Genomic DNA, 18,597 nt, shown 5'->3' with positions numbered 1-18,597 from the left:
ATCCTTGCAACTTTTACTCTATTAACCACCACTCAGAAGCCTGGTATAAAAGCCTTCGTTCTTTAATAAGTGTTAAAATGTTTTTTGTTCTTAGCTCAGCCAAAAGGAAAGAATCCAACTGCAGAAGTGTTGAAAGCAACCAGAGGAAAGCAGACAGTAATTAAGTGAAAACAAATATAAATAAAGCTAATGGAGGCTTCATATCCCAGGTGCTCCGTCAAGTTTGCAACAGCTTAGATCCCCCACTGAGTTTACAAGTGGCTCTTTTGGCACCCTTCCTTACTCAGCACTTACCCCAACTTTCCCTGTGCTGCTTCTCTTTATGAACAAAACAAGACCAAAACTTCAGGGGCTCTGAGTCCTGAGACTACAGAGCCATTGGTGCAGAGCACCTGTGCCACGGGCTGGCTACAGGACGCTTCACCCTCAGGGGTCCATCTCACCTGAGCACTCAACGACAGTGATGCTTTGGAATTGTGTGTTTTTTCTTCCCTGCAACTTAATCGCAGAACTCTCCTTCAGCTGCTTGAGGCACAGTGTGTGTGACTTCTGCCATTTGGTCACACAAAGGTTTTCGCATACAGCTCACAAGGTCAGAAAGGCAGCCACCCTGGGCCTCAGCTGAAAGGGGAGCTTGGGGGCACCTGGGGGCAATCTCCTTACACAATATTCCACAAGTTAAATGAAGTGGGATATGTCCCAGTCACCACTTCAGACTACAAAAAAAAAATCAAAGTCTAGAAATAACTACACTTTAAACATTTTTATTCACGCACTGTAATACTTAATATATGTGAGATGCTGCGTCTAGATTCTATTTTACTGTGCAACACAGGGTTTGCCAAATATTTTCCAATTCAAAGAAACACTTTAATGTGCATTTAAAAAAAGGTGAAAAAGCACTACGCAATATTCCAGATTTCTCACAAGTAGGTGACTCTTGTGCTCTCCTGGCTATTGGTAATAATCCAAACAATTAAATACCCATGAAATTCCTGGGCTAAGTACATGACAGAGATACTAAAACTGTCAGTTGTTATTATAAGAGTAACATACAATTCCCAAACTCTGCTGCATGTATTTACAGTATGTGAAGTTGTACTTGTTTGACTGTGGCATCTGGCTGTACTAAAAGGCTTTTTATACTTACATTAACTATTTCGGGTTTCTCTGACTATTGCTTGAGAATGTTTATTTCCATTTTCACAGAAAGGGGTTATTGGTTCTCTGTGAAATTGTCATGACTCTTGAAGTTGTAGGAGGAATCAAAGTCCTCAGCTTTGTCGCTCTCCTGGACAATGGGACTCACTGAGGCACTCAATCACTGCAACAGGTTTTGCGAGCAGAGACCACAGTCATTGCATTAGAGACAAACACTTAATTCTATGATTGCTGTGAGCTGTTCTCTGCATTCTGCTAAAACCTTTAAGTTTGTTGTTAGAGATACAACATGCTCACACTGGACTTTGACAGTAATCCTAAAACTGCTAGGCCTCCTGAATATTTAAATAATTACTGTTAGGAATATAGTCTGTCAATATAGCTGTACCCTCTTGATTTTATTAGCAAAATGAACTCGCCCGTCTTTGGGATACCATCAATTAAAAAAAAAAACAAAAAAAAAACTTATCAAGATAGCTTAATTAGGGACTTAAGATTTTACTAATAAATAATAAAGTGGAATAAAACACCATGCATTACATTTTGAGTAGAGATTGCTTGTAATTTCATGTTTTTATGCTTCTTTTTATATTACGACATTTAATGTAGATTATTAAAATAGAATCTACTGTGGTAACATGAACTTATCTGCTTTCTGAGTGTTTCTTTTACATCTCGTAAAAGCATTTTGCTATCTTCCCAGCATACATTAACAGTGTTACAACACAATGCACATTAGCCACGCTGTTCATATCCCATGAGAACTAAAACACACATGCATTTGAAAGGAAGAAATGCATGCTACAGGGCTCTCTGAAACAATTGTTCATTTTCTCTTTTTTTTTTTTTTTTTTTTCCCCTTTTACTAAAATAACATTTAATGGAATTTCCTGCAAGGAAATTACAATTAATAAAGAACTAAATTATAAATCCACTAGATTTCAGTCACTGCAGCAACAAACCAGAATTTTCATGAACGCTCAAAAAAATCCAATAATGTAACCTCTGCTAAAGCTTGAAAAAGCCATGAAGGACAAGGCACTTAGATCAATATTAGTTTATTTTAACTGCGGTGCAGTATGAAGAGATGAGGCTGATCATCTGATGGATTTTATTACCTGTCGGAGAGATAAGGCCTGGTGATAAGAGGCCTGGAACTCCATGGGGCAGAAGACGTGCATTTTCCTGTATCGCAACTCCGAGTGAACGCTTCGGGGGTCTTCCTGGCCGTGAGCTGATGAAACAAGAAGATAAATGAAAATGCTTTTTATTTTTCAAATATTTGCTTACTATACATAATATATGTATAAAACACACAAACTATCAAAAATATGTGAGATTATATTAGCAGTTCTTGCCTAGGAGGAAAAAAAAACCTCAGTCAATTAAGCATACATTGCTTAGATTGCTTAGATAGATACAATGCATAGATTTCAAATGAACTAACAATACATTGTCAAATAGCACCTGTAGTAAACACAGTTGCGAGCTCTACGTCACATAAATGATGAGAAAACTTTCATTTTACTTCCATTAAAACAGCAGAAACAAAACAATCCAGATTCTAGTCCTAATGTATCACTACCTTGCTAATTAATACGTGTTTCTCAGTACTCCTGCCTGCAAAACAGAGCACAAGAGATTCATGTGCATGTTGGTAAAGTCTTGAAAATGCAACTAGATGCTTTACTCATCTCACAAATGGAGATTTTTGGGTAATGTAGATTAATGATGCAATGACTGGGGGGACACCAGAGCCATTCAGATTAGGTCCACCGGAATTTATTAGCTCCGGTTCAATTGAATATAACCACCATTTACAGGCACTTCCACGGCAACTCAGCCAGCCTGGCTTCAGGGAGGCATACCCACATGCACCTCTACAATCCATGTACTAGCCAAGGGTTTCCCAACTCCTACAGGTCACTAACAGAGAGAGATATCAGCAGTAACTGCTCCCCAGTCTGAGCCATGCACGTGCACCAAGCAAGCTGAAAAGCCACACTGACTCAAATTTCAACACAATGCAATCTTTATGATATTAACCACCTTGTTCTGAATCATGGCAGCTAACAGACTATTTCTGAAGACTCAGCACTAATTTAATACTCAGCTTTTCCAAAACTGATTACTTCACAGACTGACTTGTGGTTTTGTCTACCACACACAGGTTAAACCAAGTATGCCCAACCTGCCAAAAACTCCATCTCCAACCACCTTATCAATTATGCCTGTGATTTTTAATCCAAAATGTTAAAGACCTGAATATTCATTTACAGTATCTATTTTTTAGCTATCGTGTTCATCTCTTAAGTACGCCTGCATGAAATCATGCTATACAGCTACCATAATACAGATTTACAGAGCAAAGACCATTTGAATCAACTTTCCCAAGACAAATAATAAAAATATAACCTCCTAGTGTTTGCCACAGTACTCCTGCTTCCCTTAGATCAAAACAATTTTTACTTTGCTGAATAATAGAGCTCTTGACAAACCATAGTGAAGCACTGCATGAAGTAACTAAGCTGCAACAATGTATGAGGTTTGAATAGAGAGCATTTCCAAAATGACTTCAAGTCCGCAAAGACATTTCAGTTAAACCTCACTCCATCAACTTACAGTGCCAAAGCTCTCCATCAATGTAAGACAAACTCTGTGTTTAGATGAAGACAACTTCCAGCAACACTGCGCAGAGGTACCATTAATGTGTTCATTTTTCACACACCGTGCTAGTGCTATTTTGTTTTACTGTACATCAAGGTAGCACAAAATCATTTTTTCAGTTTATTATTTTCTCTCTAAATAACTATCCTGTCCTTTTTTTAGCTTCAGGTTTGCCCATTTTGTGTTTCATCTTATTTAGTGCATTTTCCATTTTACTTTGTTATGCTTTATCCTACTATGATGGCTTTAAAGTACGGCTTACTATGAAAGCCCAGATTCATGAGGCTTTAATAAGGTAAACCTAAAATAACAGCATGCAAATTTCACAGGAAGTTAGATGCACAAATGGATTATCTATTAAAAACACCTGCTGAATGGCCATCTACCATACGCTATTAGGCTTGTACGTGGAGATGTGAAATAAAAATGAGTTGTTACAATTTCAATTTACACAACTCTGTGCACACACATGAATCTCTCGGTGCTTAATTGGCACTTAATGCATTTGCAAAAAAAATCACAAAAATAAAACACCAAAAATGAGCAGCTTTCTCCAACAGTTCAACCAACTAAACCACAAAGTGTTCCCTTCTCAAGCTCAAATACTACAAAATATTTGCAACACTCTGTATGCTCATATAAACTGTAACAAAAATCTTAAAAATAAATAAATAAATAAATAAATGAACATTTCTAAAAGAATTTATGAAGAAACATTTATGATTTATTATTTTTGATGTACCATAACCACGGTTTCTTCCTGGGAGGACAGCTCAAAGAAAGCACCTATTTGAATACAAGCATTTATAGTTTTTGGCTGAAAGAAAATTCTGGCATTTTTGTTTGAACACAAAGCAGAAATCTCAGAGACGGGATAAAAATGTTTGAAGGAAATCTTACTTTTAAATGCAAGATTTACACAAAGGAAACAAAAGCTTAGTGCATTAAAACATGCGATGCGCTTCGCTTTATCTCCAACCGCGCTGCTGCCAGCGCTGGGCTGGCGCTGCCAAGCAAGGAAACTCACTTGTCCGTCTGCACATTTCCACTGCCCACACAGTGCAACTCATCACCTTAGGAAGCCTGGAATTTCGATTCACACTTTCTATTTAAAACATATCCGACCCTCACAATTTAGTGAAAATGTCTAAGAAGTGCCTTCAGAAAGGAAACAGGACTATAATACACACGTAATACATATACGTAATATATAAAATTTATTATTTTATAACTACTAACTTCGAAATGTTAGCAGCACTAGCATAAACTTATGAAATTTATTTAATATTATTTCTGCATATCTTTTGACACCTAGCTCTTCTATTGCTGCTTCTTTTCCACTTTTTCCTTCACGTCATTAAAAGAATTTAAATACTTGAAAGCTCATTTCTTCCTCACTGATAACAAAAGGAAGCAAGAAGCTGAATGATCAGCTCTGAACAACTTCTAACATTCCTTTACATTTTGTATTTGCCATTAATTTGCCCTTAAGAATGGAAAGTGACTCAATCCTTGCTAAGATGTTACTTCAGTCAGAAGCTGCTGGCTTACAGATACATCTTTAAATTATTTTAATATTAAAGTAGTTTTATGGCTACAGTCAAGACCACAGAGTTTAAAGGAGAACTACAATACAATCTCCATTAATATGTATTTGGTAATCATATTCTTTTTACTACATGAGTGCAAATAAAATGGCCAGCTCTAATAAAATTCTACTATTATCCCTAAAAAAAACAAATAAAAAAATAAAAAAAACCTCTGAATCATCAATTACTTGCCAAGAGAGATGGCTGGAGGCTTGGGGTTTTACCTGTGCTTAGGCTCCCATTATCCTGCTCAGCCAAAAAGGCACTAAATATGAAAGAGAACAATGACCTGCCAGGATAATATGATCTGAATATTGTTTGTTTCTGTATTCTGTTCGGAATGAAATTCATCAGAGAATAAAATACACTTTATGAGTACATCTGACTGTTGAAAATTATACAGAGAATGTTCAGAAGCCGCTCACAGAGTGAGTTTTCTTTTTCCCTTCATTTTCCATTCCTGTTGAAATGTAACTTTATTATTTATCCTCTAAACGTTCCAAGGATTTTTAATTTGAAAGTTTCTATCAACCCCAACTTTTAAAATTCTATTTTACAACCATTACAGACAAGCATATTTTGGAAAACCCACAAATTCATCCACACTTGTAAAATATAAATAATCAGTGGAAACACACAGCACGTTACTGTTGATGTATGATAGTGCTCCACTTTTATGCTTCAAATATAAGAGATTTACTAGAATCAGAAGTGAATTTGCATATTCATCAAGACAAATAAACACGTGGTGATTTAACTAGGAAACTGTTCTTTGGATGACAATTTAATCAGCACAGGTTGAAAGGTCCATCACTGCAGCATCCTGTTTCTGCTAAAATATTGATTGCGTTACTGATTTCAGTAATGCTTTATTTTACAGGGCACAAATAACCATGTAATTACTCTTTAATTGAATGGTAATTGCTTGCTGGCAATTATTTGTTAAGTTTTGGAGTTTAATTACCAGGTTATTTGTGTTTTGTGAAATAAAATGTTACGTATTAGTAGTCTTAAATATTTTCAGTATGAACGGTCTGTCACAACTAGAAAAGTAAGTTACGATGGTTTGAGTTTGACAAATAACACTCGAACACTACCGCTATTATTAAAAGAATCAGATGAATCTTTGAATGCTTTCCCTTTACAAAATTAACGTTAGGTGTAACATTTGTAAGATAAATGGACAAATACTGTACCACAGAAGCATGATTTCCTCTGGGGTCTAGTCCAGCATTTAGCATAATTTATCCTGATGTTTTGGTTTTCATTCTCTGGGCCTCTTTAGAGGAACTGAAATAGTATCCTAACCTCTTGAGAGCAAAGAATAAACCAAGTAGAAATATATTTCAACAGTACTTCATATTTCTGCAACTGAAGTGGATTACCACCAGCACATTATCTTAGCAGCCTATAAACTTTGTAGAGTTGGCAGTTAGCTAGATAACAAGGGAAAGCATTATGTCTCACAGTGTCAATGAGATATGACACATTCTGTGATATATTTATTCCAAGTTGTGATAGATGAGGTACCCAATACTTTGATCGTTAAAATCTGAATTTTACCGTTACACTTTCATTTTTGTCATCAACTATTTATGAATTGGCAGTACGCAGTTTAGCAAGGACTGCCGATTTTGTTTTTTCAAAAGATACCCAGTTAATAAATTAATTATTGATTCCATGAGGCTTGAAATATGTGGCATAAAAATATGCTAGACTTGTGATTTAGAAAACTCTCATACATATCGCGTGTTTCTTCAACAGCAATGTATTTCATTAGGCTTAGAGGAGAAATACAGAAGTAGTGTATCACACGTTGTGTAAATTACTCTGATAACAGCAGCAGTAACTGGTGCAAGTGCTTACAAATGAAAAACCACCTTAGTTGCTTTTCTGAAATTCAAACAGGAACCAGAAATTACAACTTTGCTTTCCTCAAAGATCGTGAAATACAGGCTAGTGATTGTGAAAGGTACTCTTTGAAGTCTTTATCAATAAACATAACATTCCTGATAACTTCAGTTAAAGTCATTTCCTTTTATTACCATAAGATTTTTAGTTGCAGCATGGATTAAAAATAATCTCCTTGCTTTGGTGTTTATTACAACATTTCAAAGATGCCAATGGTAGTTAAACTCTACTTGACCTCTCAGTGTTTGAGAAGAGAAGCAAACTCTGACCTCGCAGCAACCTGATTCTGTCTCCTCTCAGCGCTGGCAAACTGATCACTTGTCTAACCATTGCAGGACATTGGATCGCCAGCCACATCAAAGGCAACAAGAGCCAATTCAGCAGGAGGAAAAAAGTCACCCATGCAAAATGGGCAATTAACATTAATCATACATGAAGTTGTTTGAGCTGATAACTAGAACCTGGTCCCTATGGCAACTCTCATAAAATAGTGCCCACGCTGGCACGAGGAGCCACAGCTCATCTTCCACAGGGCTAAGCGTGCTCTCTCCTCCCCACATCCAACAGAAGGAAATTGCAGAGGAAAGCTCTGACCTCCAAACAAAGTCTTCCCACTCGATTCTCCAGGCTTTTTCAGTGAGGAAAGTCCTGAATATCAGCCTTGGTAAAAATGTCAGTGGAACTATATTCCTAAAGCTACATACATGAATCTGAACCGCTGTTCTGTCATTATGAATTGGTGTTACTGTTACAACAAAAAGGACTGCTTAACACCACCGAATTCTTCAGAGGTGGGATTAAAGTGAATACTGCATTTTTATCAGTTTTACCATTAAAAATGTGAAGTAGCACAGTACCACCATGTCCTTCCTAAAAATCACAGGTTAGAGAAAGTCCTACACAAGATCTGAATAATATTGCATATAATTCCCCTGTCAAGGAGTGCATCAGTTAGCTCGGAAACATCCCTGCTGACATCTGCTGTATGCGCAGCTATGTCAGCAAGCATTTGCATCAGCAGAGCCCCATCAGTGTGGCCACACAGCACAGTTCCCCTCTCACAGCTTCCAGGAACCCCAGATCCCAGCCCACAGAGGCCCAACGACTCCGACCTGCATCCAACTCCTAACTTCAGGCAGACAAAAGGAGCAGCCTGGCGGCAGAACTATATCACAGCAAGTACTCTGGACCTGGATAAATCTTTCTGCCAGCAGTATTTCACACCTGTGACCTCTCCTTTGCTCAGCACCCACCAGCATAGACAGTAGTGATGCAGAAGAGCTGGAAATGTCTATCAACAAGTCTCTCTGAAGGTCCACACACAGTTCCTCTCCTGAGGGATTGACGACCTCTCAGCCGCACAGCAATTCACCATCTGTCTAATAAAGCTCTTCCTTCACTTTGGTACCAGCTCTGTTCCCATCTTTCAACAAACCAAAGCACCGCCCATCCAGCTGGATACCATTATTTTGCTGAATACATCAGGTCAGCAGTTACCCCAGGGCTCTATAGCAGCGTACAAAAAAAACTCTTCAGAATATGACCAACAGCAAAATGCCAGAGAAGCAGCCCCAGACTTTGGGGTGTTGGCTTGCTGGGTTCACTCCAAGATGCGTAAAGCCAGAATCAGCCTCAGGAGGTCACCTGCTCTCTCTACCTCTGCCCCAAGGCAGAATCACGAGCAATTAAATCATTCCTGACAAATATTAGCCCAGCCTGCCTCTGAAAACCCTCAGTGCTGGAGACTTCATGACATCCCCAGGCAACCCACAGCAGTGCCCAGGCCAGCTTTCCTGTCAGGACAGGTTTGTTGGGGAGAGGGGGGGTGACATGTAACCTAGTTTTCCTTGATTTAATTCATGAAAGGTACTTCTTGTCATCTACTCAACAGATATGGAAAAACCCCTAACATTTTCCTGGTTAACAGACACATTTCAGATTTCTGAGGACTTGTCATGTTTTGCCATTGTGAGGTTTTCACACATAAAGATAGATTTGTGCTCCCCAGAGGATCTTCTCCACAGCAGAGAAACCCCATATTGCAACATGCTCTAAAATATGCCTATCTATTTATTTCATGCAAAGTTCTACCCAGTCCCTCCTGGGAGACCTGCCTTCCTTGGCAAGTCCAAGAAATCCACCTACCTGTGGAGGGGAGATGCAGAGCGCTCTGCTTTATCCTCTCTTTTTAGCCCACAGCAAGTTCTTGGTTTCCGCATTTTCCACAACAGAGTTCAAATATATCTCCAATTGTTAATACTAGTGTTGACATTTTCTTGATAAAGACTCATTAAATTTTTTCTTTGTCAAAGAGAGAAACGTGATGGAACAGACAATTCAAGAGTTGACTACTCACCTGACAGAAAGTATAACTGTGAAGCTATTTTATACTTCATTTACTTGACCTAGTTACAGTTTTTCTAACCCCAAATATTCACATAATACCCTGAAATCATGAAAATACATAGAATTCTAATGTTTCCTACGTTTCATTTTACATCTTTTATTAAATCTTGATTTTCTAAAACCATGCTTCCTGAAGATATAAGAAGTGCCTCAACATTCTTACTATGTTTTCCTGTCAAGTAACGCCTGTCAAATCACCAAATATTAGAATTCTGTTGATTCACACCGTACACAAGATAGAAGATCTAAGTTACACACTGCACCATTTCAATTTAAGGGTACATCAGTAATGAAATTGAAAGCATTACTACAGCTTGTGTATATATATATCCCAATAATTTAATATAAATTAAATTAGTACATGTATCAGTCAAGATGAGTGGCATGGATAAACTACAGTTCATTTTGCAACTTGAGATCATACCAGTGTGGCAAAGTTCCTGCTGCTGCTTCTTTGTTGCTGTCACATTCTCTAGCTGGACTAAAGCTAGCAGGAGTGTGCCTGCCTGTTCTGGAATCATGCCATATAACACATCACCAGAACCACAAATTTAACTTACAGATGTGTTTCAGAACAATACTCACCCAAGACTTCCACCTAACTCAATGTGAATGTACCGGATACCTGAGAGATACTGCCAAGTACGTAATGAACTCTGCAAGCTTCAGCTCAGCTACTCGGATAGTACTGCTGTTTTTTGAATCCAGTGAAAGCTGCGAAACACTGGAGATCATGGGTATTCTAGTATGCAATTTTCATTCTGTAAAAGGAAGCCCACTTAAAAGAATATTTAGGATTTTTTCACCTGCAACTTGGAAGCTTAGGACTGATGTAAACAGATGTGAAGGCAGGCACTGAGAGCAGTATAGGAGCGCATACAGCTCCACTCCAACCAGGCAACAGTTTATGTTGGTAACGACAAAGATAAAGCGAAGCCCTTAATGGATAACCTCCAAAAGCCACAGGAAATGTTAGCAATCCTCTTTCTAACCCTCAAATCCAGTACAAAGAAAGGACCACATAGGTCTCTGCTACCAGCCTCTATTCACTGTGTATTTGTTCAGAGCCTGATGGGCTTCCTTCCCCAACTGACAGCTCAATTTCTGGGCTGTCAGCAAGCTCTGCCCTGGGCAGAGGACATCGCTCAGCCCAGCTATCACTCCTGGAAGACACAGATCCCAAAATCAGGACCATGGGACTGAACTGTGGACTGTCGCTTGGGAACAGCAACGTGTGAAGACAATGTGGTGACAACAAACAGTCTCAATCTCACCTACAAAGAAAATACCTGAATGAGAATCTGCATAAAAATGCTAGAATTTACCTCAAAGGGAAAAAAAAAAAAAAAAAAGTACTGAAAAGTGAACGAGGAAAGGCAAGAGGAAATTCACTTTCCTTATCGCAGCTTTACATCACATATACTGCAGTGTACAATCCAACCTAGTGCCACTACACTGAGCTATAAATCTGCTTTCATTTCATTTAATTTAGCACCAATTTTTTCAAGCACTCTTTTACAGTTTCCACATACATACTTCTAAAACATTTGCATGGATATTCTCAAAACAAGGAATCACCATCTATTACACATCCTCATGATTTTTCATATATGTTTGAAGTATATTACATCTTAACAAGTTTTATTTTTGACCTGTATCTGAATTCAATGTCAATTTAGGAGAACATTACTGTAAAGAAAGGTTTTTGAAATATTGCTGTTTTCCACTGAGCTGCTTCTCCATAAGATTCAATTCAATAAAACTTGTAAAAAATGTGTCTGTTTAAGCCTATTATCTATAGACAAAAACCTAACAGCAAGCACTTGACATATTTACAGCACTCTGTAACAAACAACCCACAGGAGATGATAGCTAATGCTGTCACAGTGCTATATTATAGCATGGCAGCACAACGTTTTCATAGTAACCCAGCTTCAGTGCAATGGGAAACTACTCTTGCTTTAACTGATTTTGATCTCTGCATTACAAAGTTCAGTGCATTCAGAATTTTGCAAGGACTCTCCAAAATCTAGGGTTACATAACAGAAATTTATCTTTTGAAGAATAACAAATGAAAGAAGACAGAAACAGTCCTGCACAGTACCCTTTGCACCTATATCCATGCTGAAAAGGTTTGTTCACAGCAATCGAAATGAGCCTCTGTGATGCATCCAGAAGGAATCACCTGCCTGTTAACCTTCACAACATGGAAATTACTCTTTAGTTAGGTGGTGGTCACGAATAGTGTGGAATTGAACAGGCAGTGTAAGTTAACAGTGTAGACTGTTTCACCTTTATCCTTCCAGATTTCGGGACTGTTAGTTCTCAGTTAACTTGCCAACTATTGAGATAGTTAATGTAAATATTTCTAATGCAAAACCACAGAACTATTTTCAAACAACAAAGTGCAATGCTTTAGGACCATGAAAGTACAGAAAAGGCAGAAAAAGTTATTTCGAAATTCATATTAGATTTATTCTTTAGTACCCTAAGATGCTGCTACAGATGGCCCTGTGCACTGACACCCTGCCTCTCAGCAAGGCACTGCACATGAGGCACGCACTGACCAGGTGGCCCAGAGATGAGGAAATGCCTCTCCAAGGGCAGACACATCTAGCAAGGTCCCACAGAGAAAATACCAGGTAAACACATGAACACCTGAAACATCTGCGCAATAGGGCTTGCTACTTTACGAATTCCTGTCAGCACACAGCCACCTCACCTCATGTTCCTCCATGCACCCAAAAAAGCCATTTTGGTAGTAGCCCTGCGGCAAGGAGGACCAGCACCGGGGTAACCCCCACCCCAGGGCTCCCAGCCAACCCTTCACCACATCTCTGGTTTTGTTTTCAGAGACTCCTCGCTTCAGCACTACAAAAATCCTGATCCTTCTGAAGCACAGAACCCAGATCCAGGCTTGTGCTTCCAGGACTAACCCCAGCAATGCTTTGGAGGGCCATCTGGTTTTCAGTTTAAGGCCTTTTCAGTCATTGGATATTTTCTCACCTTTTCCCCCACTTTGAAGAACGTGCTCCAAAGAAATTCTCTCCTCACGCTGAACAAATCATGTCTTAACATTTTCAGTAGTAAATTCAAAGGTCATGTTTCATCAGGATTCATTCCATATGAAGCTCTTTTCAAAATGAGCCTTATTTACAAAGCAGGTTTAGATAGCAGAAGAAGGTGCCTGTGAAAATGGATAAATCTCACAGCTTGTTCACTGTGGAAGGGATCTGCGTGCTATCACTTAGGTGTGCAAAAATGTGCCTGCTTGTATTGGCAATGTTCAGACATGCCATTGCCAACAAAAACAACTCAAAAGAAAAGTACTACATTCATCCTTTAAAAATTAAAAGCAACAATTAGTTTTTAAAAACCTGTAATTAATTTTTTCTGGAAGTTTACTGTATTTTGCACACTGTATTGTGCACACCCGCTAACTCAGACCTGAGCGAAACCCCACCTAGCAGCAGATGGCTGGGCTGGCTGTACTGCAGACCCATGCAAAACCGGGCCAGCCCTGGGCTTGATGTCAGAAAAGAGTGCGTTCAGAGAGAACTGGTCACCAAACCAGGGACTCACAGCCACCAATTCCGACCTGCCCTCTGCAAGCAGCACGCTGTGTTCCCTCCCAGTGTCACAGTACCTCTCTCATTCCCTTCCTGGCAACACTCCCTCTGTTCCAACAGGAGTTTTTACCCTTTCTCCCAGGTGGTCTATCAAAAGCATATCTAAACCAAAGTGCCTTGCCACTGACAGAGAAATGCAACATTACTTTGTAAATAAACCTGGCATCAGCTTCGCTCTGTTTTAAGTCATGAGAAACACTGCAAGAAACCAACAGAAAAAGCCAAAGTAAGTCCAGGGCACTAAGAAACCACAAGTTATTCACAGGTTCAGAGATTTCCTGCAATAAAATATTTCCTAGATTAGATACAATGGTTTATCAGAGAAGCCATACCTGCTGCCGGGTTTTCAAAAACATCTCCCTTCAGACTGCACAGTTTGTCTCTGCCCAAAACCATGCGCTGTGCTAATGTACTGGCACCCACTTCCTCACCCTTCTGCATGAACAATCAACATTTTACTTGGCTTCCACAAGACAGAAAATACAAAACGTGTGTTGGTTTGTATGTCAACAAACCATGTAAGTACAGTCCCGTCCTCACCAGGGGCAAATACAGCCTTGCTACTGACTTAGAATCGCCCAGAATGCATCATCTGCTCAACTCACTGCTCTTTAGTGAAAACGTGTTTTTTTTTAAAGCTGTTGAAAAAGACTAAAAGATTTCAAGCAAAAGAGTGTTTGTAACCAGATTTCCTGGGGATAAATGAAAGACATACGTTTCCATGACTGCCAGCCTACTAAATTTTGCAAGCATAAATATTTACCTAGGACTAGGGGTAGGGAAACCACCATCTAGACCCTTCCAAGTTTAAATACTGCAACACAGAGGTCATTATTTATAAATAGAAACAGGGAGCACATCTTTTCCGTGTGTATTTCTATCATGCTTTTCATCCACTCCATATGCCTTCTATTATTAACATTCTTACGCCAGAAAAGAATTTGTGTCACTTGCTCACACTGTATGCATTCATTTTCTTTAGGCTTTCTTGTGATTATTGATTTCCTGCTTTGTTGAAGTGGCTTTGTTTCTTTCTCAGCATGCTATCCATTTTAAAACAACAGTTGTTGAACAAATAAAAAAATATTCTAAAATTAAATTACTTCTATCTTCATTTGTTTTTATCTAAGTTAAATGCAAGAGATACACTTCCCCTAATAAAAAGGAAATACTCAATGTCTCCCAGTAAGCAGAGCAAATCAAGTAAAATTTTCCTTTTCTAATAAGACTTTTTTTTTCCTTTTTATTGGAAACATGAAAGAAAAAGTATAGCAAAAATAAAGCCTCTTTTGTATTCATTAGTTGTAATCACTGCTGTGGCCAGTGTTTTAACATCAACAAAAGAAGATTTTCTGGTTCAGGGCCAAATTCAGTTCAGCCCTATCTTGCTACACTTGAAATCATTAAAAGAATCTTTTTTTTTTTTTTTTTTTTTAAACAATGCAAATGGAGATCATGCTTTAACATGGAATCGTTTACCCTGCTGAGCAAAATAAGTTTATCCTCTTCCACAGGACCAGTCCCAGAGATACACAGATTTCACACAGCAAAGATGCAGATGAACATAACTATCACTTCATCAACTACAAAACCAAGAAAAACAGCATTTTTTTGCAGAAGGTGACAGTCCCGACATGCTAAATGTTGTTTTGACGCTGTATGTTTGACAAGTGCCAGTTCCAGGGTTCCAAGGCTTGTCTTCCCTCTCTCTTCCAACATGCTTATTAACTGAAATCTGGTGAACTGTAGCAAAATCAAGTAGGAATTATGGAGACGTTGTATTAAGACAGAACTCTTGTCAAATTTTCTGCTAAAAGCATACAATGAAGTGCTGATTATTTGGAGCCCAAAAGCTCCCCTATATTTTCCTTCTCTGTGTTCTGCAGCAGATCTTCCTTTCGGTAACGTGATAAATTTCCTGCTCTAGCATCTTCCTTATCATCATGCCTTAAAGAAAATGCTTGCATACTACTGCTCCATGCATGAGAGTTATTTCCAAAAGCAATGGGCTTTATCTACTTCATCCAGTTATTAGAGAAAAAAATCACAATACACCTTTCACACTGAATATACTGCATGTTCAGAAAGCAGTACTTTTCTAAAGGACTCGTGGAATAATTATTTCACCAAACAGCAGAGAGGATTCTTCAGAAATGTGTTTAAATTAGGTGGGACTGCATCTTGCAAACCAAACTAGCATAAGAACCACTGGTACCAAGACAGCTGAAGATCCAGATGCACTCTTTCCACTGGGACTGCATAGATATGTATTTCAAATATGCTCATATAAAGCAAGACACCGAATACTGCTGCCAAGAGCCCAGGAACACTGCAGACCTCACATGTGCATGCAAGAAATATTCAAACTATCAGCTATCCATGCAGCTTTAACAAAGGTGACAATTAGAGCACATACCAACTCTCTGCAAAGTCAGCTCACGGTAGCGCACCAAAACATACTGAGTGCCCTGTTCCCTGTGAATAACACATCATAAATCATAAAATAACTGTCTGTTACTGTATGCAACTTATAACTGGACATAACCCTATGCCAGGGTGCCGGGAAGGCTGGATGGCCAAAGGGACAACTCCGTACCCCTAAGGGCAGGTAATTCCCTAAGGATTCTTCACAGATTCTCTGGACTCAGATTTTACGGACAGGCTATTTGCAGAAGAATAACAAACCTGACTTCATAAACCTGGCTATCTTTATCCATCCCTTAAAATAGCGTGACTCTAAATTTGTGTTTCACATAGCTGCTGATACTACTTTGTTTTCTTTTTATCTTTTGGGGCAAAGATAGCTATTATCTTCTGAAATTTATTAATTAGAAAAAAACTCTTAAAACAAATTTTGAGGGAAGAAATGTTAATCTAAAGTGAGAGAAACTGGTAGCAGGGAAACATGTGATTTAAATTATGTGAACGTTAGCAGTCCAGATGACCACTGCTGGGGAATTAAGCATTTTATTATCAAATTTAACCATTTATTGTGTGATATTTGGTAATTCTCCTGAATTATTTCCGAGCAGATACTTTACAGCACTATGGCCTCGGTTTCAAACAATGCAGCTGGTTCCTTTTCAAATGGCAGAAACATCTTATGTAATTTTTCTACCACTTACAAAATACCTCTGTGTTTTCTGGAATAAAGCTAAGTTGGAAATTCTGTCAGGCATTTAGGCCAAGGTGATTACACCAATTTAAGAAAGTCAACAATTACAAAGAACTCATGTTTAATTAGCAAAAGGGAAGCACCTGTATTTTTAAAGGAAGAGACTCCAGGATTAGAGTGTACAAATTTAAGTTGTAACAAAAGGCAAAAATGAGCACATTATTTATCCATGGGGAAAATCAGCCACTGGATGCGATCAGTTCATGGAAAAAAAACAACAAATAGTTCTTTCTTCACATGGCATCTCCATGCTTTTGTACAGATGAGTATCAGTAATTATGTTTATAACTCCTTTGTCTGTCCAGCAGCCAAAAAAAGGAGCACCTCTGATGGTTAGACCTGTAATACTCTCACTTTTATGCTTCAAATTTTACACTTCATAAAACATTCAGGACTGAAAATGGGACTTTTTATCTTCTGTAAATCCCATTCTTTAAACCACCATCTGGCTGAGGCATTAAAATAGGCCAAATTACTCTTGCAGTTTTCTTAAGACCTTTCTTTTGCTGTTAATTGCACATTTATAATTATATTCTTGCAAAAAGATTTTGAAAGATTATTCTTGGTAACAGACCTAAGGTGAAAACTCGCTGCTTTAATGCGTAAATTATAACGTGTGCAATTGTGAAGAGTGGTTTTGTGAAATGCTCAGGTAAGCGCAAGAATCTAAAAGAGCTGTCAAAGAGTTTGCACTCTTAAGGGGCCAATGTTCATTTAAAAGCAACTCATAATAAGCTGTGCCTGAAGGCTAAATGAGTAGTTGAAGTTAAACACAACCACTAACTTTGTAGAAGACGGATAAAGGAAACAATTGTTCGTCAAACAAAGTTAGAGAAATGTAAAAAGCAGCCTCACTTTGATGCCTGCTTAAAATCATTAATTTTCCTGTAAGTTAATGTAAATCAAGGATTAAACAGAAACTGTTACCATTTGACCCTTATAAACTAAACTTCTGCGTGGCTCATCTATTTGAAGTCAAATCTATCCATACATCTAAACAGGAAACTGAATGAAAACATTTATTCTTTCCATTTCCTATATCCTGCTAACGTCTTCAAAAACTATTTCCTTTTTAAATTTAGACTGCATTCTTGTTGATCATTTTTTCCTCTGCAGAGTTTTGTAAATGTAACATCAGTTTCCTTACAGAGTGCAAAAAGCGGGTGCTCCTTGGGCTCTGTGCTTGACCCATCTGTACACGTTTCTCAAGTCCATTGCCCTGCAGAACGGTCCAGGACCACAGGGGGGATCCAAGCTGATATTTGGCCTCTTTGAGAGTGTGCAGGTATCCGAAGTACGATCAGTTGGACTTCAGGACCACTGTAGGTGGCAAACTCGAGGGATTCACAGTTACCATTTCAAACTGCACATCCGGGTCATTTCCATCCTGACAGACTTTATTCCTTTGTCTGTAATGACACTGAGCTCTAGAAAATACTTTGAACTCTACAAGAGAAATCACTGTGTATCACATTACTATCATTACTACTACACATTCACTGCAAGAATAAATTGAACACACAGCTATGTTGCTTATAGCTGAAATTTGAGGTCTGTTGACAGTTTTAAAGGTGGTAAGTACAGAACATACTGCGGGCCTATGTTATGCTGGCTGGTTTATACAAAAACTTCTTTCAGTGAACTCGTCTATTTGCTTGTGTCGGTGCACAAAAATCTCATCCTAATGAACTGACTTCTAAGATACAACTTTGTTTTCAAACGCTTCAGTATCAGAAGATTCCCATTTTATACCCAGACAGTTCAAAATCAGTAAGTTTAAATGGTTGGGTTTTTTTTTTTTGTTTTTTAAATACAAGCATTAGTCAAAGCAATGTCATTTACAGATGAGTTCTTCTTCCTAATTTAAAAGATCATTTTTACTGAAAAAAATAGTTTTCAAGAAGTTCAGACAAAGAAGCATGAAAACCTGCTCTGTGTTAGCATCCAGCCTAGGATGCTAGGTAGGCACTAGGAAATTACCTGGAGAAATAACTTCTGCTTCTGCTAAATGTAAAGAGAGTGACCTCAGGCTGATGACATCACACAGCTGCATTGCCAT

At 38.4% G+C, this 18,597-nt stretch overlaps 1 protein-coding gene across 1 annotated transcript in view; it reads right to left on the bottom strand.

Annotated features, from left to right (window-relative positions):
- DACH2 (dachshund family transcription factor 2) overlaps nucleotides 1-18,597 on the bottom strand; it is a gene marked incomplete at both ends in the record, with an annotated part of 268,230 nt that overhangs the window by 129,812 nt on the left and 119,821 nt on the right. The window contains one exon of the mRNA XM_079541774.1: nucleotides 2,280-2,395. Coding sequence (XP_079397900.1) covers nucleotides 2,280-2,395 — 116 coding nt within the window. The remainder of the gene's footprint in view (nucleotides 1-2,279; nucleotides 2,396-18,597) is intronic.

This window comes from Tetrao urogallus (genome assembly GCF_951394365.1).
Source record: "Tetrao urogallus genome assembly, chromosome: 13".
Classification (NCBI taxonomy): Eukaryota; Metazoa; Chordata; class Aves; order Galliformes; family Phasianidae; genus Tetrao; species Tetrao urogallus.
The sequence above is the reverse complement of the archived record's forward strand: the minus strand, read 5'-3'. Positions and strand labels throughout refer to the sequence as shown.